Source organism: Chiloscyllium plagiosum, unplaced genomic scaffold (assembly GCF_037043375.1).
Source record: "Chiloscyllium plagiosum isolate Xiang-an unplaced genomic scaffold, Cpla_swu_hap1 HiC_scaffold_29, whole genome shotgun sequence".
NCBI classification, from domain to species: Eukaryota; Metazoa; Chordata; class Chondrichthyes; order Orectolobiformes; family Hemiscylliidae; genus Chiloscyllium; species Chiloscyllium plagiosum.
In genome coordinates, this window is record NW_028270167.1 from 5298596 (window position 1) to 5325278 (window position 26683).

Here is a 26683-nt window from a genome sequence, read left to right on the forward strand (position 1 = left end):
AAGGTGCCGGGAGTGGAGGTTGGGTCGGTGGGGGGTGTGGATCTGACAAGGGAGTCGCGGAGGGAGTGGTCTCTACGGAAAGCTGATAGGGGAGGGGAGGGAAATATATCCTTGGTGCTGGGGTCTGTTTGGAGGTGGCGGATATGCAGGTCATTGGACTCATCCATCGCCAAACCACAACAACCCGACGGTCGGAGGAGGAGCGTCTTATCTTCCGACTGGGAACCCTCCAACCGCAGGGGACGAACTTGGACTTCACCAGTTTCTTCATCCCCCCTCCCCCCACCTTGTCTCAGCCGGATCCCTCCAGCCCGGCACCGCCTTCCTGACCTGCAGTCTTCTTCTTGACCTCTCCGCCTCCATCCTACTCCGACCTATCACCCTCACCTTGACCTCTTTCCACCTATCACATTTCCAACGCCCCTCCTCCAAGTCCCTCCTCCCTACCTTTTATCTTCTCCTGCTGAACACTCTCTGCTCATTCCTGAAGAAGGGCCTGTGCCCGAAACGTCGAATCTCCTGTTCCCTGGATGCTGCCTGACCTGCTGTGCTGTTCCAGCAATAAAGTTTCAACTTTGATCTCCAGCATCTGCAGACCTCACTTTCTCCTCGAAGACATCATCACATTATAGCCAACACATGTTTTAAAAGTTCGTGCTTTATACACAGTGTCCCCAATTGCATTATAACGAATTTACATTAACAAAATCCATGTTATAGCAGAATAAACTGTACAGATATGGCAGCTATTTTGTGAACAGCAAGATTCCACAAAAAAGCAACAATGGTCAGTTAGTCTTTTATATTACTGTTGGTGGGAGCAGAATGATGGAAGGTCTGTCAGATATTCTGTCCAAGAGGGTCACGGGACAACTACAGATAACTACTGGAGTAAATCAGAAGTCTAGTAAGCTCCAGTATCCAACATCCCACTCTCCAATCAAAAGCCAATGTTATACGTGGGAGGAATAGTGCCCGTAGTTGGTCTATCAGAACACATCTTTGGGACTTAAGGTACAGACAACATGGTGGTGAAATTAAAATTCCAGCCTTCAACATAAAAACAAAATACACCCTGAAGCACACAGTCTAAGTTAACAATATTAAGAAGTTTTTACTCTTATCTTAATAAAAGATTGTAAATTCAAATTACATCACTATGGGCCCAAAGGTGAATTCTTCATTCAGGTAGTTAAATGCTTGACAGCTGAAAACAAACATCAGATCCAGGTCCAGTTTGTACAATCGTTTTGGAAAAGAATGGGGAATGGTGTAAAACAGAAGGATTTATAGGATTATTACCTGTACAGTACAACATAGGTACATGATGGTGGCAAATTCTTTGGGCTCTCCCACATTAAAGAAATTGCGCCACGAAAATCAACTGTCCAGCGGAAATTTTGAACTTTGTATGATGAACTATCAGCTTAAAATAAAATCAAAAGTATACAATCAGTGCCAGAATTTTTATAATGCAGTACACGATCAAAATTAAAAATATAACACAACCCTTCAAAACTGGACATCATGGATAAGTTCATTTCAGACATATAGAAATACCACAACAATCCAACCCAAAGTTTCTTAACCTGTTCTTTAGGGACTTACCTGAGCAGTTCTTCTCATCACTACTATCAGAGCAGTCCAGAAATCCATCACAACGTTCCAGTTGGCTTATGCAAGTCTCTCCATCCTCACAAACTGTTTCATTCAAACACCGCAATGGAACGTGGGTAGCTAAGAATTAGATTCCAGAAGAATGAAAGAGCTAAGGCTTAACAAACATTAAAGTTTGATGCACTGAAAATAAAACATTGAACACCTAGCAAGCAGCAGGTTAATGAATACTTGAAAGTTAAAAGGCTAACATTTATCATGTTAATTAAAAAGTTTAAACGTGCAAGTTTTATCTCTCCCTTCCTCTTTCAGAAACCATTAACATCTACATTTATAGTTTTCTGCATTTTTAAACTTGCAATTTTCTACTCATTTCTATTTTTCTAACCAACCTGTTCAGAGATGTTCTTACACACCACTGCAGCAGGTGGGTCTTGAATCAGGGCCTCCTGGTCCAAGGGTAGGGACACTACCACTACACCAGAGAGAGGGCTTCGACTCAATTCTACTGAAGGAGCTTCTTTAAAAAAAAATTCATGGGTTTTGGACACCACACCCCTAATTGCTCTGGGTAAGTTGCCTTCTTGAACTCCTCTGCACTCATTGGGGCACCCACAGTGCTACTGGGTTGGTAGTTCCAGGAATTTGACCCAGCTATAGTGATGAAACGGCGGTAAAGTTCCAAGTGACAAGGGACACATGTGGGTGGTTGTGTTCCCATATATTTGCTGCTGTGTCCTCCTAGATGGTAGAGGTTTGGATGCGGTGTCAAAAGAGTCTTGGCTTTTTTTTGCAGTGTATCTTGTAAATGGTACGCACCATTGCCATGTGCATTTGTGGTAAAGGGAGTAAATGCTGGTGGTGGACAGGAAGCTAACCAAGCAGGCCGTTTACCCTAAATGATTTCAAGCTTCTGGAGCGTTGTTGGAGCTGCACCTATTCAGGGAGAATTCCATCACACTCCTGACTGGTGTGTGTAGACAGTGGACAGGTACTGGGGAGGTAGGAGAGGGGATGTTTGCTGTAGAATTTGTAGCCTCTGACATGTTCTTGTAGTCACAGTATTTATCGAGCTGCTGCAGTTCAGTTTCTGGGCAATAGCAAGCCCCAGAGTGTTGATAGCAAGGGATTCAGCAATGGTTATTTCATTGAACTTTAAGGGGCAAACATTAGATTCTCTCTTCCTGGATATGGTTATGTGTGGCACAAATGTTACAAGTCATTTATCAGCTGACATTGAATATTGTCCAGTTCTTGCCTCATATGGCCATGGTCTACTTTGGTATTGGAGAATTCATTAATAGTGCTTTCACAATTTAAAAACAGATACACCAGTTGACTCTCACAGTTATCTGTATTAATCTCTAATATTATGGATGGTATCTCAGGCAAGAAAACATTTAACCAATGTGTGAAACAGAAGACTTCCAGTATAAGATGCTTGGTAGTTATTTCTTTGGCTTTTCACAATATAAAATAAACTACCTTTCATCCTTATATGCCAACTCACTAACTCAGCTTCTCTGTTACAGGGAAGCAAATTAACAAATCCAGTCCTCCTAATCAATGGCAAGGTGCATACAGAGACATGATGAGCAAGAGAAAATTTGAAACAATTGTAAATCCTTGCATTGTTAGGAGGTTGGGTGGAGGAAGACAGAGGTAGCTGAGAACAGGCTAAGATTTTTGATTAGCCTTGAATCCAACTTGAACATAGATTAATTCCTGCTTCTGAAATGAAGTATTTTAAGCAACCTTATTAGCAATTTAACTCAATAGCTTCTAGTGCAGGAAGTTTAATTTGGTAGAAGTACTCACGACAGTTGACTTCATCAGACCCATCACGGCAGTCCCTGTGGCCGTCACACTGCTTCCAGTTGGGGATACAGTTATGGCCTCGAACACAACGGAACTCGGAAGGGCTACACTTTCCAGCTGGATGCACAGTGGTGGTGGAAGTAGTTGTTACGCTTGCTGCTGAGACAGGACAGAATTATAAGAGCCCATAGATTCTATGAAACTTTAATATTGTGTTTATGGGAAGAAAGTAAATTCCACAGATAGTAAATCAAAGCAGGCGGTCTATATTTATAAATAATTATAAAGCATCTATAGAAAATAATCTGTATTAGATCACAATAGTCCATATTCTCATCATAAGGCATAGGAGCAGAAGTAGACCATTCAGCCCTTCAAGTCTGCTCCACCATTCAATAAGATCAATGATACTCCTCAACGTCACATTTTGCATTTTCCTATAATCCATGTTTCCCTTACCAATTAAAATTCGGTTTGTCTATCTTGGCTTTGAATAAACTTAAATGACCCAGCCTTGGCAGTCCTCTGTGGTGCACAGTTCTGCAGCTCACAGAGAAGAGATTCCGCCTCATCTCTGTCTTAAAATGTGTAACCTCTTATTCTGAGATTATGTCTTCTGGTCTTAGACGTTTCCACAAGGGAGAGTCATCTATTCTGTCAAGTCCCCTGAAAATCTTGTATATTTCAATAAGGTTGCCTCTCGTCCTTCTACATTCCAATGAAGACAGATCCAACTTATCATAAGGCAGTCCCTCCACACCCAGGATCAGCCCAGTGAGTATTCTCTGAATTGCATCCTCTGCCAGTATATCTTTCCTTACAAAAGTGGCCCACAATAGTTCACAGCATTCCAGCTGTGACTAATGCCTTGCATAGTTTTAGCAAATCTTCCCCATATTTATACTCTATTCCTTTGAAATTAAGGCCAACATTCCATTTGCCTTCCCTGTTACCCACAGAACCTGGATGTTAGATTTTAGTGATCTATGCACTAGGGACTCCCAAATTCTTCTGTTCTGTAAATTTCTAGAGTCTTTTTCCATATAAATAATATTTTGCTCCTCTCATCTTCCTACCAAAGTTCATAACCTCACATTTTTCCACATATATTCCATCTGACAAGTTTTTGCCAGTTCACTTAAACTGTCAACATTCCTCTGCAGACACTTTTCTGTTATCCTCATCAACTGCCTTCCCATCTATTTCTGTGTCATCTGAAAAGGTAGCTATAAATTCATGTTCTTTCCTCATTCGATTAATTAATATAATGTAAATAATTGTGGTCCCATCTCTGATCCTTGTGGTATTCCACTAGTTACAGATTGCCATCCTGAAAATGTCCCCCCCTTATTCCAAATCTCTGCCTTCTATTGGTTAGACAACCCTGTACTCTCGCTAATATACTACCTCAAAAACCATGAGCTCTTATCTCATTATGTATCTTATCAAACACCATCTGAAAATCCAAATAGATTACTCCACTGCTTCTTCTTTATTGATCCTGCTTGTTACCACCAAGTAATTCTAGTAAATTTGACAGACAATTTCCCCTTCACGGAGCCACGCTTACTCTTCTTGATCATATTATGTATTTCTAAATGCTCCACTATCAGATCCTTTATAATAAAGTCTAACAAATCTCAATAACAGATGTTAAGCTAACAGGCCTATCATTAATGTTTTAAATCTCCTTCACCTTTTAAACAAAGGTGTTACATTCGCAGTGGTCCTGTCTTCTGGGACTTTTTCAGAATCTAAGGATTCTTGGAAGATTACTGCCTGTAGATCCAGGAGGTATTGGACCCATTTCCTTTAATATGCTAGGATGCATCAGAACGTAATATTTCCACGTTTGCAGATGACAAAGTGGAGTAGGATAGAGAGTTTCTTCTCAGACGGTTGTGGATTTTGTGGAATTCTCTGCCGCAGAGGGCTGTCAAGGCTGGGAATCATTATCCAAAAAGCTGCTCTGTTAGGATGCCACATCCTTGTGCTTTGTAATCGTACATTTCTGTTTTTTGCAAAACCTTTACCCCCTTACTCTCAGTTGTGACAAAGAGTCACTGGACTTGAAACGTTAACTCTGCTTTCTCTCCACAGATGCTGCCAGACCTGCTGAGTTTCTCCAGCAATTTCTGCTTTTGTTTATTTACCTTTATCAGTTTGCCTGTGGCTCAGGTAGTAATTCAAAAATTACTACTTTAGAGGTTCTGCTTTTCAATTTATCTCGCAAGTCTTCAGAATATTTTAGCAAAACCTCCTTTCTAGTCATACCAATGTCGTTATACCAACGTAGATGACAATCAGTTCAAGTTCTTTTCCAACCCTGAGGAGATACCCTTCACTCTGACACAGGGGAGGCAACACAGCCTTCCTGCTCACAGCTGCAAAGAACAATATCAATTATACTGTCCCCTACCAAATCTATATTCCCATTTCCTCACCTCAATTGAATGGTTCCCTATACCATGGTCAGTTTGTTCATTATCCCTGCAGTCCCCATTCACAAGAACATAAGAAACAGGAGGAGTAGGCCATCTGGCCGATCAAGCCTGCTCCGTCATTCAAGAAGATCATGGCTGATTTTTTTTTGTGCACTCAGCTCCACTCACCCGCCTGCTCATGATAACCCTTAATTCTTTTACCATTCAAAAATCTTTGACTTAAAAACATTCAACAAGGTAGCCTCAATTACTTCAATGGGCGGCAAACGCCACCGATTCATGACCCTTTGGATGAAAAAGTTCTTTCTTAAATCTGATCCTCATTATTTCGAAGCTATGCACCCGAGTTCAAGTTTCACTCGCCCTTGAAAACAACATCCTTGCTTCTATCTTATCTGTTCCCTGCATAATTTTCTCCAAGATCTCCCCCATTCTTCTAAATTTCAATGAGTACAGTACCAGTCTACTCAATCTCTCCTCATAAGTCAACTGCTCAACTCCACAAATCAACCTTGTGAACCTCGTCTGCACCCCCTCCAGTGCCAGCACATCCTTTCTCAAGCAAGAAGAGCAACACAGTACGCATTATTCTAGGTGTGGCCTCACCAGCATCCCATACAGCTGCAGCATAACCTCCCTGTTTTTAAACTCCATATCTCTAGCAATGAAGGATAATATCCTATTTGCCTTCTTAATTACCTGCTGCACCTACAAACCAACTTTTTGAGATTCATGCACAAGGACACCAGGGTGCATCTGCACAGTAGCATTCTGCATTTTTTCACCATTTAGATCATAATCTATTTTTCTGACATTCCTACCAAAATGGATGACCTCACATTTACCAACATTCTATGCCATCTCACTCACTTAACCTAACCCCATGCAGACTTTGCATTCTCTGCACACTTTGTTCTATCACTCCTCTTTGTGTCATTTGCAAACTTTTACACTCTACACCTGGTTCCCAATTCCAAATCATCTGTGTAAATTTTAAACAATTGTGGTCCCAACACTGATCCCTGAGGCACACCACTAGCCACTGATTGCCAACCAGAAAAACAACTTATTTATCCCCACTCTTTACTTTCTGTTAGTTAACCAATCCTGTATCCATGCTAATACATTACCCATAGCACTGTGCACCTTTATCTTATGCAGCAGCCTTTTATGTGACACCTTGTCGAATGCCTTCTGGAAGTCCAGATACACCACATCCACCAGTTCCCCACTCAATGTCTTCAAAGAATTCCAGTAAATTAGTTAAACATGATTGGCCTTTCAAGGACCCATATTGCATATGCCCGACATTGTTTTAGGACAATTTCTATCCAGATATCTTGCTATTTCTTGCTTACTGATAGATTCAAGCATTTTTCTCACTACAGAAGTTATCAAGCCTATAGTTACCTGTCTTTTGTCTAGCTCCTTTTTTTAAAAACAATCATTTTTGCTGTTTTCCAATCTGCTGGAAAACACAGTCCATTGAGTTTCAAAGTCATGATGTTTAACATCTTATTAACAACTGTTGGCAGTAGCACAAACTGCATAAGCATTCTCACCTTTAACTAACAACATTTTGTAGTGATTCGTTAAAAGTGAGAATGATATCAGCTACAATGTCCCACAGTACACATCAAAAATTCTCAGGATAACAACTTCTCTTTTAAGCATAAGCATTTATACTCAATGAGCACTGAGTATTGTCTGCAACTGTTGGGGCAAACTTAAAGTTTCCTTGATCAAAACTAACACGACAATATCAGTGCATGAAACAGAATTTGCTTTGTACTTTCTGAAAATGGATAGGCATTTCCAATTCAGGTATTGCATAAAAGGTGCTTAAAAAAAAACACATTTAACTATATGCAAGCAACCAAAAAAAGTTTCCAAAGAAGCCAAAATCTTACACACTGCAAAGATGGGCTGCCCATCCAATTTTTATTTACCTGGAAAAGTGGGGCAACCTTCCTCATCCGAACCATCCACACAGTCTTCATATCGATCACACACCCAACTGTTTATAATACATCCTCCGACATTACAGCGGAAGTGGTTGGGACCACAACTCAAAGGAGTCTCTGTTGTACGTTGAACAGGTTCCCAACCTAAAACAATTGCAAACACTTCAGTAACAAAACATTTAGGCTTCTGATTAAGAAATAAATTCTGGTGTCTGACGTAAATCAACAACGTTAGTTTTCCCTTCTCCCCCATTTGAAATCATCCTTCTCTCTTAATGATATGTCTGCCCCACTCCGTTCACCAAGTCCCTGATTCATTGCTCAGCTGTGGTTCCATCATCCTCAGTTGAGAGAAGAAAGCAGGAAGATTTTTTTAAAATCATTTGTGGGATGTGGACATCACTGGTTGGCCCAGCATTTGCCTGTCCCTAGTTGCCCTTGAAGACATATTGGTGAGCTGCCTTCTTGAACTGCTGCAGTCCGTCCATTGTGAGTTGACCCACAATATCATTAGGGAGGGAATTCCAGGATATTTCCAAGTTAGGACGGTGAGTGACTTGGAGGGGAACTTGAAGGAGGTGGTGTTCCCATATGTCTGCTGCCCTTGTCCTTCCAGGTGAATGGTATTGGGCTTGGAAGGTGCTGTCTGAGGATGTTTGGTGATTTTCTGCAGTGCTTCTTGTAGATAGTACACACTGCTGTTACTGAGCGTTGGTGGTGGAGGGAGTAGATGCTTGTGGATATGGTGCCAATCAAGCAAGTTGTTTTGTCCGGGATGGTGTTGAGCTTCTTCAGTGTTGTTGGGGCTGCTAACAGGGAGTATTCCATCACTCTCCTGACCTGTGCCTCTTGGATGGTGGACAGGCTTTGGGGAGTCAGACGAGTTACTCTCTGTAATCACATACGTAACATTTCAACGCATGTCTTAATTTTCTTAATGATGTCTTATGAAAGTTTCTTCCCCAACTTCTACCCCAAAGAAAGTGGTCATTTCTTTTATGAGAAGAAAAATTACTGCTTTACATCCCATTTGTCATCTTCCTCTGAAAGCACATGCTTGGATAATGCTGACTGATGCACAGTAAGAAGAATTTGATTACATTCTACTGTTCTTTAGATTTCTCCTTGTGTTGTGAAAAATACCCTCGATTCAACCATCAGATTTACTGTGGACAATTGTATGTCCACAGAAGTACTGTGCTTTAATACCAAAATACTATGAATGAACTGAAATAAACTAAAACAATGGCTAGGGTTTACAATCCAGTTAGTTGAAACACAAGTGCAGAGAATGGATGTGAAGGAAGTTACAGAGCTGGATTTGGTTTTCTGTACTAACCAACAGAAAAAAATTGAAATTCTTTCAAGGTGGAAGGTCTAGAAATATGGAACAACGAACTTAAATCCATTAACTGGACCTTTGCAGCCTCAAAGAAAATAAATGCCCTGAAGAGGGTGCAGTAAAATTAAGTATTCATCGATGAAGACAAACTTCTCTTTCTTTGCCGATCATTCGTGCCTCCTTCACTGTCACTCATCCTTTTGCTTCTTGTTCCTCCCTTCAATCAGATAACTGGGCTGAGGATTCACAAATGCAATTCAATACAGATAAGTGTGAGGTGTTGCACTTTGAAAAGTCAAACCAAGATAGGACTTGTACAGTAAATGGTAAGGTCCTGAGGAACAGAGGGATCGAGGAATATAAATACATAGTTCATTGAAAGTGGTGTCACAGGTAGACAGGGTGGTGAAGAAGACGTTTAGCATGCTGGCCTTCGTTGGTCGGGACATTGAGCATAGGAGTTGGGACATTATGTTACAGTTGTATAAATCATTGGTGAGGCTGCACTTGAAGTATTGTGTACAGGTTTTGGTCAGTGTGTTACAGGAAAGACATAGTTGAACTGGAAGAGTGCAAAGATTTACAAGGATGTTGCCAGGACTAGTAGGCCTGAGTTATAGGGAGAATTGGCCAAGATAGGTCTTTATTCCTTGGAATGTAAGAGAACGTAAGAGAAGGTGACCTTATTGAGGTGTATAAAATCATGAGGGGCAGAGATAGGATGAATACATATTTCCCAGTGATGAGGAATTGAAATGTAGAGGGCATAGGTTTAAGTTGAGAGGGGAAAGATTTAAGGAGGACCTCAGGGGCAACTTGCTTATGCAGACAGTGATGTGTATATGGAATGAGCTGCCAGAGTAAGTGGTTGAGGCAGGCACAGTAGCAACAATTAAAAAAACATTTGGATAGGTAAATAAATGGGAAGGGTTTAGAGGGATATGGACCAAATGCAGGCAATTGGAACTAGCTGAGTGGGCACCATGGCTAGCATGGACCAGTTTGAGCCAAAGGGCCTGCTTCCATGTTGTACTACTTATGACTCTATGATAACCATCCAAATTGAGCCACAGGATAAAGAGACAAAGAGTTGAGCAAATAAAGTAAACTGAGGGTCCCTTGTAGTACAGTGGCAGAGTCCCTACCTCTGAGCCAGGAGGCCTGAGATCAAGCCCCACCTGCTCCAGGTTGATTAGAAAATATCTATAATGTAAGCTGAAACATTAGTCCAACAGACTGCTGCTCTGTCAGAGAAGAACACAAGGAACCTCACTGCACAGCTTGAGGATAATAGGGACATTTTCTCAGAATCCTGCCTAACATTCCACCATTAAACCATCTATATCAAATTTTAGCTAAAAATACTTGGCCACACAGTGAGACCTTACTATGAAACTGACATACATCAGGGTTTGAATCGTAATCTATATGCTAAGAATACTGTAGATGCTAAATAATTATACACACTAACTCAACATTCATAAATAAGTTTTACCCAATTCGTCGTTCCATATTTCTAGACCTTCCACCTTAAACGAATTTCAATGAAAGTGACCATTTTCATTACAATACGGAATTCTGTTATTAAACTGTAATTAATTTGCAGTCATACAGCTAAAGAACAAAATAAAAACAAATCAGCAGTTGTTATGCGGTTATAGAAATGCAGAGGTACCTTCAATTTTAAAAAATGCAAAATTTGCAAATATTTTCAGTCAGTTTGGAATTGTACATCCCACCCACACCACATGCATACTGTCATTACTTAGACTGAATGTTTATACCAGGACAGTTTTCTTCATCAGACCAGTCTCCACAGTCATTTTCTTGATCACACTTCCACCACGTTGGAACACAATTTCCATTCCGGCAGGTGAAATGAAAATATCTTGAGCAAGAAGGTGCTTCAGTTGGATTTTCTGCAGTGATAGAGGACAAAATAATAAGCATTATTTTTTACAGCGATACATAAAGAAAATGATTTACATTGTAAAGACCTGTTGTGACTCCCTTAAAAGAACAACTGCCAATAATGGATCCTTTGATTAGAAAACAAAACAAATAATTAACTTTCAATTAATGGCCCACTCAAACTACACTTTACTTTGGTGAAAGCTGACTGGAGGACAACTAATAATTGCCCTTAAATAGAATCTTCCTTTGCAATGCATGAGAAGTAGACAGGACATTAATTCTCCACATTCCTGGCAGTAAATATCAATACTACACAATTAAAGAATGCATTAAACTTAAATGTTGTACTTCAAATGTTTGAAAGGCTGAGCACCACAATGAACCTTCTTGAGCCTTAGGTGACTCTGCCAGGGGTTTTATTGTATTCAGACTAACCCAATATTTCAGCAAGGTAGTTTCACACTACTAATGGAAACATTGATTATTGATCTGAAATTGGGTTCATTAATGGCAGCTCGAGAGGTAGATGGGGTAGATCAGTCAATGGGGCTGCAATTCTTCTCACTCTATTCCAGATAAACTTGCAAGCCCAGCCTTGGACGATAGTACAGACAAGCAACACCATCTTTATCGTGTACATATTTATTGCTCATCAACCTCCAACAAATCTATTCTGTACACCAAAGTCTGCTAATCGTGATCATACATCAAAAACTCTAGATCTTGTTGATAGACTGTGGAAGGAATGGAGCAATGTCTCTCTCAGGACAGTGCGTGCAATCAATATTTACAGATTTTTCAATCAAAAAATTTTAATAAAAGCACAATTTATTTCACTAAGCTGAAAATCAAAAAATTACAAAACATAATTCAACCTCAGTAATGTACCCACTATGGTAAAAACAATGACTGCAGATGCTGGAAACCAGATTCTGGATTAGTGGTGCTGGAAGAACACAGCAGTTCAGGCAGCATCCAAGGAGCAGCGAAATCAACGTTTCGGGCAAAAGCCCTTCATCAGGAATAAAGGCAGAGAGCCTGAAGCGTGGAGAGATAAGCTAGGGGAGGGTGGGGGTGGGGAGAAAGTAGCATAGAGTACAATAGGTGAGTGGGGGAGGGGATGAAGGTGATAGGTCAGGGAGGAGAGGGTGGAGTGGATAGGTGGAAAAGGAGATAGGCAGGTAGGACAAGTCATGGGGACAGTGCTGAGCTGGAAGTTTGGAACTAGGGTGAGGTGGGGGAAAGGGAAATGAGGAAACTGTTGAAGTCCACATTGATGCCCTGAGGTTGAAGTGTTCCGAGGCGGAAGATGAGGCGTTCTTCCTCCAGGTGTCTGGTGGTGAGGGAGCGGCGGTGAAGGAGGTCCAGGACCTCCATGTCCTCGGCAGAGTGGGAGGGGGAGTTGAAATGTCAGGCCACGGGGCGGCGTGGTTGATTGGTGCGGGTGTCCCGGAGATGTTCCCTAAAGCGCTCTGCTAGGAGGCGCCCAGTCTCCCCAATGTATAGGAGACCACATCGGGAGCAACAGATACAATAAATGATATTAGTGGATGTGCAGGTAAAACTTTGAAGGATGTGGAAGGCTCCTTTAGGGCCTTGGACAGAGGTGAGGGCGCAGGTTTTACAGTTCCTGCGGTGGCAGGGGAAGGTGCCAGGATGGGAGGGTGTGTTGTAGGTGGGCATGGATCTGACCAGATGGTCACGGAGGGAACGGTCTTTGCGGAAGGCGGAAAGGGGTGGGGAGGGAAATATATCCCTGGTGGTGGGGTATTTTTGGTGGTGGCGGAAATGTCGGCGGATGACTTGGTTTATGCGAAGGTTGGTAGGGTGGAAGGTGAGCACCAGGGGCGTTCTGTCCTTGTTACGGTTGGAGGGGTGGGGTCTGAGGGTGGAGGTGCGGGATGTGGACGAGATGCGTTGGAGGGCATCTTTAACCACATGGGAAGGGAAATTGCGGTCTCTAAAGAAGGAGGCCATCTGGTGTGTCCTGTGGTGGAACTGGTCCCCACTATACTGCACGGTTTAAGCATATTCACAAATGACCAGATTTTAGGCAAGTATTTTCTCCCCCACTTACGGCAATTTGCTTCATCTGAATAGTCTCCACAATCATCGACTCCATCACACTTCCATTCCATGCTAATGCACATCCCATTCAAGCATTTGAAACTGAAGGGGTCACAAGTTCTGTTGAACTCTCCTGTCTGTGCTGTAAATATAAGCATGAACAGTAAAGAGTTAATATCACTATTTATTAATGACAGTCTGCTAGATTACAAAAAAGCCCAATAATCTAAATGTTTGGCACAGTCAAAAAAAAAAATCACACTGGCAAGTTACAGATCCTAACACTAATTTTGTGGGGTAAAAACAATGACTGCAGATGCTGGAAACTAGATTCTGGATTAGTGGTGCTGGAAGAGCATAGTAGTTCAGGCAGCATCCAAGGAGCAGCGAAATCGACGTTTCAGGCAAAAACCTTCATCAGGAATAAAGGCAGAGAGGCTGAAGCGTGGAGAGATAAGCTAGAGGAGGGTGGGGGTTGCTCAAAGTGTAGTATTCCTATGTGATTCACACCAGGAACAATTTAACCAAAAGAACTTTGAGATTTGCAGAACTACTAATTTGATTACATAGATTTAAACCATTCATATGATTAAAAATTAATTAATTAAATCAAAGTTTAAACAAATAGGTCAGGATGGAAAGATTAGGAAGATTCCTCACTAGTTCCAAAAACCCAGAATGATCTTTCTTTCTCGATTATATACTCTCATATACCTTTAACTTACCATTCTCAAATTCTAGTCTTCACAAAATGCCAAACCTCAAAAGTTTTACCAATCTTGTTACCATTAAAGAACTGCGAATGTTGGAGATCTGAAGCAAAAACAGAAATTCTTGGCAAAATTCTGCTGTTTTCTCCCTACAGGTGCTGCCAGATCTGCAGTGTTTATGTTTTGAGTCCAATGACTCTTCATCAGATGTGCTGAGTTTTGCCAGCAATTTCTGCTTTTGTAAATCTTCCTTAAAAGAAATATTATTTCAGGTTAAAGTCATCCATGAAACTAATGTTCCCTAGTCCATGGAGTATTTCCAGCATTTCCTTTTTATAATTCAGACTTTTAGCATCAATACTTTTCATCGTGAACTTCATTCTAATTTCTATGCATGGGGAGGGTTTCCCATCTCTCCCACCCTTTCAGGCAAGTTCCAGATACCTACAACCCTCTGGGTGGCAGAAAGTCCTCAAATCCCTTACCTTAAAATTGTGCCTTCTGGTAACTGATCCCTCACAACCATGGGGAAAGGTCTTTCCCCCATCTGCTCGGTCTCTGCTCCACAGAACCCTGTAATCCCCAACCAGACACCCTCTTTGCCTTCTCCGCTCCATGGACAACAATCCTGGCTGATCTAGTCTCTCTTTACTGCTGAATCTCTCCATCCCAGGCAATATTCTGTTGAATGCCTTCTGCACCTTCTCTAGTGCAATCACATCTTTTCTATAGTGTAGTGACCAAACTGCAAACAGTAATCCAGTTGAAGACTAATAAACATTACAATCACAGCTCCATCATAACCTCCTTGGTTTTGTATTCAATACTTTGACTAATAAAGACAAGTATCCCATATGACTTCTTAACCACCTTATCTACTGGTTCTACCAACTTTAAGGATCTAGGGAGGTGCACACCAAGTCCCCCGGTCCTCTGTATTTCCAAGGGCCCAGCCACATGTACTCTTTTGCCTAGTTAATTCCAAATAATCACAATTCACTTACCAGGCTTAAACTCCAGAAGCCGTTGCTAAGCCCCTACATCATCCAGTACTCTAAGGCTTTCCCCTCATCTCTATTTATCACAGCATTAAAGTTTTGCCTCAACTACGAATTTACTGACCATATCTCCTACATTCACATCTTCTGCACAGGCAGAAGTTCCCTGAGGTTCAGATATAACTAGCCTATGCAGTCATGATTTGGAATGAGGTGGAGATGTGCTCCCATTTAAAAAGAGATCACCCTCAACTGGCTAAATCTGTGAAACTTTTCAGATGTTTAGCTGGGTGACTAAGTTTGGTAATGGATTTTCACCTGGGTAAAGCCCAGGCAGATGGAAAAACATTATTCCAGCGTTTTGTTTTTATTTCATTTTCCATTTCAGATTTACAATTTTCCCTTTTTAAAAATCTGTCTTTTCAGAAAACTAGGTTGTTGCAGGCCCTACATCCCTGCTGGGAAATCTTGAGTGTTACACTCGTGTCAAAAGTTGCGATTCAACTATTTTTCCCTAAGAAAAGTTAGAATGGGAAAATGAAATTATGTTTTTGAAATTTGCTTTTTGCTATGTATTCTTCCAAATTCCGACTGCCCAGTCAGTATTTTACCAACTACCTTTGTTATCCTGGGATGTACTTGGTTTGAGTTTAATGTTTTTCATATGCACAATAAACATAGCTATAGATTATAGTCCGTTGTGAAAATAATCTTGAAACAGATATTTGTTCCATATTCAGTTGTACAGAAATGTCTTGTATGGCAAACAATTATTCTCCTTTTTAAACTGCACAATTGATGCTGGAAAGTTTCATAAGTGAACACAGATACTTAGGACTTATACTTTTTTGTTGGGCAAAGCCCATAAACTGGCATATTATATCAGATTAGGAAGTCTTAGATTTGATTCCTGCAGTGTTGAATTTGCTGATATCAGCCAGGTTAGAAAGTACGACACTATAACTGTCTCTAGTCCCCTGGAATGCTTTTGGGCAAGAAAGGTGAAAATGTTACTTGTTTTCATTATTCACCTAAACAGACTGAAGGATTGGTACACACATCTTATGTGAACTAAAATAAGTCTCTGATGTGATGCCAACCATAGTTGAATGAAGCAGCTTACCAGTCAGTGGCAAGTTCGTACATTATGCATTTGACCACATGCATCAGGTAGCATAAAGCACACCTTTCACACTTTGCCCCCAAATCCACAAGAACAAGTGACTCACTCTGACTGCAGCTGGTATAGCAGAAATGCTCGTAGCAAGTCACTCTGAAGGTGATTCTTTTTTGCTATAGCTTTAATATGGTACAGTATTGCTAAATGGAAACCTACAACAGTGTGCATAGTTTGGATCTTCATCTGAACCATCTTCGCATTGTGGAGCTCCATCACACACCATGAAGCTGTGTAGGCACCGACGCTTGTCCTTGCAGACAAAATCCATGTACTGAGAACACGATGGATCTATGAAGGAGACAATTAACCAAATAAAACACACCATAAGTCATCAGATTTAATCTTTAAATTACTAAAAACAGCAACTCGCATTTCCACAGCATTCAAGCAAATATATATCCCAAAGTTAAAGATAACAGTCACAAGAAAGTTCAACAATTTATCCCAATTGATCCCAGGGGGAAAATGGGGGTCACAAATAACTGCAAATCCCTTTCAGTTTAGGGCAGCAAGCATTATCTAAGCTTTAAGTCAGTAACTGAGTGAATTTAACCTATTTAAAAACAAAAGAAAGGAAAAAAGCCTTTTGACCCAAGGATATAGGAACAAGATTTCTACATCAACCCATACTGGGAAATAAAATATACACAATAGTTTAACTTTGTAGAACTCAGGTCAAAAATAATTGTTAACTACAATAATGGAGAGAGATGCCACTCAATTATCTTTGAGCAGATGTCTGGCCCTTTTGGCTCATGCACAAAAACTCAGGCATCGCTTATGCATGCAGCCAAAATAGTTAACACTCAATTGTTCGCTAAATGCAAGGGATTTTTGCTTTAGGGAAATACCATGTTCAAGCTCTAAATTTTATTGCTTTGTAGAGTTTTCAAACTGAATTATTCAAATTTAATTACAGCTGAGGAATATGGAAAATACTCACTGCAGTTTTGCTCATCTGATCCATCTGAACAATCTGGTACACCGTTGCAACGCTTGATCATCGCAATACAGCTACCATTGTCACAGCTAAATCCATTACAGGGAGTCTTACCTGCACCAAAGAATGAGAAAAGATGAGAAGAGCTCATAATTAATATAGATTAATAATATACAATCATTTCATGTCTTAATCCAGTCATGTCATTCATCTTAAGACATTGAACAGATTGATTAGTACTGTTAGAATACAGATAAGTGTAACACTGCCTTCCCAAATAACTGAGCACTAATAAAATTGTATTCAATAGAAAAAGCAAATGTAGGTGAATCAAGGGCTAAAAGACTCATGTGTATTAGTCGGCATCAATGGTGCGGATGGTTGAGAGCGTCAAGGCCCTGAGAGTGATGATCACCAATCTGTCCTGGTCCATCCATGTCGATGTGAAGGTCAAGAAAGCACATCACCTCTATTTTCACAGTAGTCTAAGAAAATTCAGCATGTCCACAAACACTCTTAATTCTCTCTGTAATTTCAAGATGTATAATTCCCTCCATCCACCTCCCTCTGCTTCTCTGAGACATTTCTCAACTTTTCTCTCTTTGATCTATCTTTAGTCAGTTGCCAAACATCTATGTGGCATGCTACCATACTTAGTTTCAATAATCAAGACTTTTGAAGAGCCTGGAGATGTTTTATTATTTTAAAGGGGGTATATTAATGCAAAATTATAGACAAAGAAACATTGGATAGCTAATTTTCTTTATAGAAAACAGTGGCCCAATTAATAGTTTGAGCTTTTGATAGCTCAAACATTTAGCTGTTCTTCTATTTCTCCACCATTCAAGATATACAAGATAAAAATGCAGAGGTCGTGATTTCAATACCATATCTCCCCACATAGGAGTTGCATCAAAATTGCTTCTGGCTGCTTAAATGATATAATGGAAACTCGACTAAAACCTGGCTTCAACTGTTACGCCAAACAAATACACATCATTTTAGAATGCAGTATTAAGTAAAACAGAGAGAGAGAAATATAAAGAGAACAAGCAAAACAACTCTAAAACTTTTACCACAGAGAGTTGAATCTTCATCAGATCCATCACGGCAATCATCATCCCCATCACAAATCCACCTACGTGGGATACAGTGTCCATTGCGACATGAAAAGTTGCTGGAGTCACAGGTATGTTTACTTGCTGTAAAAAAATAAATTGTGAAGCATTATAGCTTCTTCTGATAGGCCAGCAATATAGTCAAAAAATGTGCCGCTGGGAAAGCACAGCAGGTCAACATCCGAGGAGCAGGGTAGTCGACATTTCAGGCATAAGCCCTTCATCAGGAATGAAGGGTTTACACCCGATACATCGACTCTCCTGCCCCTTGAATGCTGCCTGACCTGCTTTGCTTTTGCAGTACCACACATTTCGACTCTGATCTCCAGCATCTGCAGTCCTCACTTTCTCCTAGGCCAGCTATTACAACCTCCAGAGATAAAACGCATCTCTGCTGTGCAACATGCTCGTTAGATGTTTCTTAGTTAAACATCATTCTTTAGAATTGGAAAGCAGAATTTCTAAAGCTTCATGTTCTACTTGCAATTCTTCAAAATTTTAATTTGAGTAATTCATAAACAAAATTTAAAAATTGTTTGCTTTAATAATGTTATTTTTAATTCAGAAAATAAAAAGGCTTTAAATACTAGAATTCCCAACTTAACATCTTTTCAAACACCATATTCATTCGTGCAACACCTCCCAATCAATTAAACTGCTTTGAAAATACCACAAAACACTAAATTATCAAACTATGTTCCTGGACTGTATACTCCAGAACAATAAAATAAAATTACTCAGCTATACTATATTTCAGCTAATTCACTCCTCTTGAGACTTTTATAGCACTTCTGTTGACACGAAACTCAATCAAAATGCTGCATAGAGTCATAGAGATGTCCAGCATGGAAACATACCCTTTGGTCCAACCCGTCCATGCCGACCAGATATCCCAACACAATCTAGCCCTACCTGCTAGTACCCAGCCCATATCCCTCCAAACCCTTCCTACTCATATACCCATCCAAATGCCTCTTAAATGTTGCAATTGTACCAGCCTCCACCACTTCCTCTGGCAGCTAATTCCAAACCTGTACCACCCTCTGTGTGAAAAAGTTGCCCCTTAGGTCTCTTTTATATTTTTCCCCTCTCACCCTAAACCTATGCCCTCTAGTTCTGGACTCCCCCACCCCAGGTAAAAGACTTTGCCTATTTACTCTATCCATGCCCCTCATAATTATATAAACCTCTATAAGTTCACCCCTCAGCCTCCAATGCTCCAGGGAAAACAGCCCCAGCTGTTCAGCCTCTCCCTATAGCTCAAATCCTCCAACCTTAGCAATATCCTTGTAAATTTTTTCTGAACCCTTTCAAGTTTCACAATATCTTTCCGATAGGAAGGAGACCAGAACTGCACGCAATATTCCAACATTGGCCTAACCAATGTCCTGTACAGCCGCAACATGACCTCCCAACTCCTGTACTCAATACTCTAACCAATAAAAGCAAGCATACCAAACGCCTTCTTCACTATCCTATCTACCTGCGACTCCACTTTCAAGGAGCTATGAACCTGCACTCCAAGGTCTCTTTGTTCAGCAACACTCCCGAGTACCTTACCATTAAGTGTATAAGTCCTGCTAAGATTTGCTTTCCCAAAATGCAGCACCTCACATTTATCTGAATTAAACTCCATCTACCACTTCTCAGCCCATTGGCCCATCTGTTCAAGATCCTGTTGTAATCTGAGGTAACCCTCTTCGCTGTCCACTATACCTCCAATTTTGGTGTCATCTGCATACTTACTAACTTGTTCAAAAGTTAAAACCATCAATTTTAGTTTATTTATTTTAAATTATAGCATTAAAACATAGTACTGAAACAAGACTCTCCTGTTCATTTTGGAAAGTTTTACAAACACATAGCACTGACCAACTGTATAACCAAATGCACTGACAATGAACTCTGGTACTTTGCTCATCTTTATATTCAGCTTAATATTTACCAGAAGTGAGACATCACATCTTCTAGAGAAAAAAAAATCCAAGAAACAATGAAGAACAAATTAAATCCCAGTGAGGTTCACAAAAATAAATAAATGATTACTTACAGGTGCAGTTCAGTTCATCTGACCAATCTCGACAGTCATTGTCCCCATCACATCTCCAAGATAAGCGTATACACATGCCAGTGGCACAAGTAAACTCACCAGTCTTACAGCTGTTCAAAGCTGGAGGGTTTCAAAGAAGAAGAATTACAATGCCAATAGTTAGATAAGATTTACGCGCAAACAATACATTTGATATGTTTGCATAAAATGGATTGACCTTTGAAAACAAGAGTTCAGATGTCACAATGTGACTTGACAAGAAACATTTTAGTGTGCAGGTAATCTCAATTCCTTTATAGTAAGAATATTTTACCTAAAATGAATTTACAGTCTAATGTAATTCCTTAGCATATTTTGGACTGTAATTTATGCGCACGCAGACAGTCTATTGATTGCCAATAACTAACTGTTTCGGAGAATACTTCCATGAAAATCAATCAATAGAAGCTTTGAGAGTCATGTTTCTAAAGAATTAATTCTGTTCAAAGCAACAAATTCTTTGCAGCAAGGGCCCACTTCTACCTAACCAGAAACTAAAAATGTACTTCATGTAAGAAGGTGGAAGTGGAAGCACATTTCCAAATTAGAATAAAACAGTCCATGGATATTACCAAAAATAGCTTCTTACAAAAAAAGGTGCTTTCATGAGTTAGCCAGGTTTAATATCCTAAAAATTTGGATTGCAGATCAAATAAGAGTATGCTTCTCTATTGTATGCTACAAAAGGATTAGTTGCCTTTCAGATCCGGAAACACAAAAATCCAGATAGTTAATGGCCAATCATGAGGGTCAAAAAAAAACATAGTTGAGCACTCTAATATCTCCATAAAACCTTTGTATTAGTTACCCAAATTTTACTGACTTGGATTGGGATAATAATATCAGCCCAACTGTATTAATACAATAGCCATCTAGTTTTAGATACAGGTAATTCTTCTATAACACAATGGTTATATTCTTATGCAGCCCCGCATTATAGAAAAATTGAGCTTTAGAATGTTACGACACAGGTAAACCCTCCTGCTTAATTTAAATTAGCGACAAAAAATTTACCCCGTGCAGTAATCTATGAAAATTCGGGAGACCAAGAACTATTTAAAGTAAAAATTAACAACTTTATTTCTTAAAGTGCAACAGAGAATAATTAACGAATAACTATTTACAACTCTTTCCTCTAACCTATCTTTTACTTTCCCCTTCTATAATACTATCCGGATAACCACCCCGCCGAGTATGATTTACCAAAAATTCATGTTTAAAAACCAGCCAGCTGTCGAATCTTCCATTTGTATCTTCCTCTGTAGATTTTCTTCTTCTTAGGGATTTTTGTTTCACAGATCATTGATAGGTAAAGGTACCTTTGGGAGAGCTGTGTTTCGGGCAGTCCTGTATATGCTAGTTGCTTGGCAGTTCTCCCCTCAACTGTTCAACTTTTCCCAGTCTTATACCCAAAGCATCGGATTATTTCAATTTTTAAAATATTGTCAATATACTAAATTCAAACTTCATTGGAGGTTGGTATTTGGGGCATGATTGGCTGAATTTGATATTGGTTTTTTTTGTCTCATAGCAACTCACCCAGTGCTAGCTGCTGGACCAAATGTTACATTGTAATTCTCCAGCTCTCAGCATGCTTGCTGAGTCCTTCACTCTCAAAAGTACAGTACACTTTTACACCTTGATAACCAGAAACAGCGCTTAAAGTGTTGGTGCTGTAATCATATTACAGTCAACACTCGTTTTAAAAATTTGCACTTTAGAAACAATGCCCCGATTCATCAATTGCATTACAGCAAATTTACATTAATAAAACGTGCATTATAGCAAAACAACCTGTACACATATTGAATTGATAATGGAAAGGCTTTACCAATTTGAGTCACAGGTATCTAAGCAGATTGCAATGGAGGCCAAGGTGGAATGGGAGTGCAATGGAAGGGAAAATAAATTCATTTAATTAGTGCAAATTCCCTCCAGTTAGTTTCGCAAAAGTCTGGGTTTGACTCTCCTAGAGATGAAATGGCAAGTGATTAACCAATCACTTGAACAAGCTCAGGGAAATAATTAAGTGATATACACTTTCAGTTTACTTGGGATACTATTAAAAGGTACCAAAGTGAAGTGACTGGATGCAGTCATTGCTACAGCCAATTAGGTAAAAGTAGGCTAAGGCTCTTTAAGTCACTTACAGCACTGTTCCTCATCACTATCATCTCCACAGTCATCTTCACGATCACATCTGTATGAAATCGGAATGCACATCCCTGATGACCGACATTTAAACTGAGAGTCAGGATCACAAGCAGCCGTTGCTATGAAGAAAGAAGAGGGGAAAACACTCATGCTTACTAAAAATGCATTCTGTAAGTAATAAACTACAAAATAGCACATCCTGTATCAGTAAGCAGACAAAATCCAGCAAGATAACCAAATGTAATTGTTAAAAATAAACTTGCTTGACAACAGGAGTCATGTTCAAGGTAAAGATTAACCCTAAAAGAGGAAGGATAACCTTAAAAATTAAACAGATGAGATATTTCAATAAATCCCATATCTAACAAACATCACAGTGAAGTCTTATGAAATGTGGTATTGTAGCATTATCCCACAGAGATAACTGCACAACACTTGGCATGGTCATGAAATTCAAACAGTACTTACGGCAATTTCTTTCATCACTATAGTCACCACAGTCATTATCGTTATCACATTTCCAAATGCTGCTGATACATTTTCCATTGGAGCACCTGTACTGGTTAGGCAGACAAGTATGTTCTGTAATAAAATAAACACATGTTTAAGAAACAGTTGAACAGTTGTAGGTTGAAGCAGAAGTTCTAATGTTCTCAGGAAGGCAGAGGGAATATAGATATCAGGTAATTTCAAGCTGCTAACAAGACTGGTGATAGCATTGAATAATAAACAATTCTCTCTGCAAAACACTCTTGCTGTTCAACTATGTTGGAGTGAGTAGGAGGAGGAATGGGAATGGCAGCATGGAACAAACAAGGGTAGTGCATGCAAGGGAAGGAAGAAACAGCCAGCCAGCGAGTAAGAAAGGATATTCCATCAGTCCAGTTTGCTGCATCGTCCACATCTTTACACCTTCAAGATGATGAATCATTTTAAAAAAAAATAGGTTCCTTCTTCTCAACAAACATTAGTTATCTCACTATCTACAGTACAACTGCAGTAGTAGAAACAGAAATTGCTATAAAGGCTCAGCAGGTCTGACAGCATCTGTGGAGAGAAATCAGAGTCAATGTTTTGGGTTGAGTTCCTGAGAAGGGTGACTCAACCCAAAACATTAACTCTGATTTCTCTCCACAGATGCTGCCAGACCTGCTGAGCTTTTCCAGCAATTTCTGATTTTGTTTCCGATTTACAGCATCCGCAGTTGTTTTGGCTTTTTACAACTTTAATAATGGCAGCAAGCAGCTTTACCTTAAACTAACATTGCAACTGTGCAGTAAAGGTGAGCTTGGAGTTTAATATATTGTAACTTCTCTGGTCTGAAACTCTTGCTCAGAAATTGTTTGAGTAGATCTTAACTGACCTAGGATTATTTTAATATAGTAGTATGGGAGCAGCAATGTGAAGTTACATGTTTGGACAACTAGATTAGATTCCCTACAGTGTGGAAACAGGCCCTTCAGCCCAACAAGTCCACACTGACCCTCTGAAGAGTAACCCACCCAGACCCATTCCCCTCTGACTAATGCACCTAAAACTATGGGCAATTTAGCATGGCCAATTCACCTGACCTGCACATCTTTGGACTGTGGGAGGAAACCGGAGCACCCGGAGGAAACCCACGCAGACACAGGGAGATGTGCAGACTCCACAGTCACCCGAGGCTGGAACTGAACCTGGGACCCTGGTGCTGTGAGGCAGCAGTGCTAACCATTGAGCCTCAAAAACAAGTTTTATTTGCAAAAATATAATAAAGCAGTACTTCACTTTCAGGTAAGTAAACATTTATAATTTCCCAATTCATACACCTGTGGTTAGGTATTTGAACATCATTGTACAATTCAGAAAATTAAGACAAAGTGAGGACTGCAGATCCTGGACATCAGAGTCAAAAGGTGTGGTGCTGGAAAAGCACAGCCGGTCAGGCAGCATCTAAGGAGCAGGAGAATCAACATTTCCTGATGAAGGGCTTATGCTCGAAACATCAACTCTCCTGCTCCTCGGATGCTGCCTGACCAGCTGAGCTTTTCCAGCTCCACACTTTTCAATTCAGAAAATTTCAAGTTTCAGAAATTACTTCGTCTCACACATTCCAGACTAGAGATGCTTCAGTGTGATAGGATTCTATACTTTAAAGATGCACTTGTGTGTTCGTATCTGCATTGCTGTTCTGTGACTTCCAATTGGCACAGAAGCAAAAATGACAGGATAAAGGAAAATAGATTCTTTAGCCAGGTCACTTCACAGTACTTTGTACTGACATAACTTAAAGACTAGCTCCGCTGCCATCTTTAAATCAGGCTTTCTAATGACTTATCAAACATTAAACAAAAACCACCTGAACTATGACCTCAGTGAGTTAAAATCTGTCCACATGCCTCTCCCTCCACAATCACAGTGCAAATTAGAGCTTAACAACATATGCAAGACATTGCCTGCTCCTAACTGATACTGTAACTACTGATCTGAGATTGCTAATTAAAGTATAACTAAATCCTCACATTTGTTGCTTCTTGGTGATAGTGACAGAATAATTCAAAAAGTATATTTTTAAGAATTCTTGTAAGGGATGTTGGTGTCACTGATAACGCAGCTTTTGTTTCCCATCCCTAAATATCCTTGAACTGATTGATTCGCTAGACCATTTCAGAAGGCAATTAAGAGTCAATGACATTGCTGTGGGTTTGGAGTCACATGGACGTCAGGTCAGGTAAAGACAGCAGATTTCCTTCCATAAAAAAGGATATTAGTGAAACAGAGCAGTTTTAACAACAATTGATAGTGGTCACGTGTTCACCATTAGGCTAGCTTTTAATTCCAGATTTTTTAAAAATTGAATTCAAATCTCACCATCTGCCACACTAGGATTTGAACTTTGGACCCCTGATCATTAGCCTGGGTCTCTGGATTGCTAGTCCCGTGACATTATCCTATACCACTACCTCCCCTAAATGTTATACAAGTGTCAAATTTTTATCCATTGTCTGCATGTGAACAGTGAAAGTAAATAGATGAGTGACATAATTAAGCCGTTTGTTCAAATACATCATCCATTGAAATTCAATCCAAATCTTCATAAGAGCAGAAAATGCTGGAAACACCAACTAAGGTCAGGCAGGAATAAAACAAAACTTCTAAAGAAATTCAGTAGGTCTGGTACTGTCAGTGGAATGAGAAATATAGAGTTAACATTGAGTCTAATGTGAATCCAATTATAAGTCTTCTTTTGAACTGAAAACAAACAGTCCATGTGGTCTAGTAGTCAAGAAACATTGTCAGATTGCTAACCACACAATAAGTTCTCACCTTGTTTCACACAGATGTTATTTGTTAGTAAGTAGCCACGCGGGCACTCACAATGAATGTCTCCAGATGGCAAAACTGTACTCTTCACTCCCTCAGGGCAAACACATCTCTTACCAAAGGGTTTGGGAAGACAAAGCAAGCTGCAGGTCTTCTCCAGACATGCATTCTCCCCTTTAAAATAAATACAAGTGGTTAGTAAAAACCGCATAGCACTTTTATGAACTATTAATGATGGGTGCCAATTTAATATTCATCAATCTTTTCTCTCCTTGTGCACACGTAATTTGTTTATTTCAATATACATTCCTTCTCTGTAGTAACATTCAGGTATGCCAGACAATTTAGCAGCAGCAGAAATAAAAGAAATGAGTCGCTAATAACGATTAGTTAAAAATTCCAAAGTGTCATGGTGACCATGTCTAGCACAGCCATCCACTGTTTTCCAGAAGCCAGCCTTATAAACTATCCTTATATTCTTCCTTTCTACACCTCCAGTCTTGTCTTTCATCTCACACCTTACCCCTACTTAGTGACCTGGGAGATCTTAGAGCAGAGTATTTATTTGCCTGGAGATTACGCCAATGCAACAGACAGTCAGGTGCTTCACTTGGCATAATATTTCAGTTTATTAGAAACAAGCATGTAACTTTTTTGGCTAATCCACTATTCACCTCAAAAAAAAACCATGGTCCACTGATAATTTGCTCAGCTTATGATTTCTTCCAGCCAGCTAATTTTTGTATTGACAAAAAATTCTTGGCCTAAATTCAGATTCTACTGGAAAGCAACAATATACATAACAATCCAATTGTACAGACCAGAAACAATGCAACGGCTGCTACCTGTTGTCTTGTCTTTGTAGAAAACCTTCATATCCATGACTCCAGTTAAACCAGTAACCAGGGGTTCCACATCTGAGCCATCATGCTTATTTGCTCTAAAGATGCTCATTTCTGACCAATCATCCCAGTAGATCTGATTCTGAAAACAGAAAAATTATTTTCTTAGTCTCACATTAGCAG

At 39.9% G+C, this 26683-nt stretch overlaps 1 protein-coding gene across 2 annotated transcripts in view; it reads right to left on the reverse strand.

Annotated features, from left to right (window-relative positions):
• Window positions 1-26683, reverse strand: part of sorl1 (sortilin-related receptor, L(DLR class) A repeats containing) — a 201599-nt gene that overhangs the window by 34277 nt on the left and 140639 nt on the right. The window contains exons 21-34 of one of the 2 annotated variants that reach the window (XM_043676454.2): window positions 26504-26642; window positions 25662-25832; window positions 22824-22937; window positions 22352-22474; window positions 20163-20282; window positions 18071-18196; window positions 16998-17108; window positions 16211-16342; window positions 13177-13308; window positions 10970-11104; window positions 7829-7987; window positions 3436-3594; window positions 1609-1737; window positions 1303-1426 (exon numbers count right to left, since the gene is read on the reverse strand). In XM_043676454.2, coding sequence (XP_043532389.2) covers window positions 1303-1426; window positions 1609-1737; window positions 3436-3594; window positions 7829-7987; window positions 10970-11104; window positions 13177-13308; window positions 16211-16342; window positions 16998-17108; window positions 18071-18196; window positions 20163-20282; window positions 22352-22474; window positions 22824-22937; window positions 25662-25832; window positions 26504-26642 — 1874 coding nt within the window. The remainder of the gene's footprint in view (window positions 1-1302; window positions 1427-1608; window positions 1738-3435; window positions 3595-7828; window positions 7988-10969; window positions 11105-13176; window positions 13309-16210; window positions 16343-16997; window positions 17109-18070; window positions 18197-20162; window positions 20283-22351; window positions 22475-22823; window positions 22938-25661; window positions 25833-26503; window positions 26643-26683) is intronic. The other variant, XM_043676455.2, reaches the window with a different exon arrangement.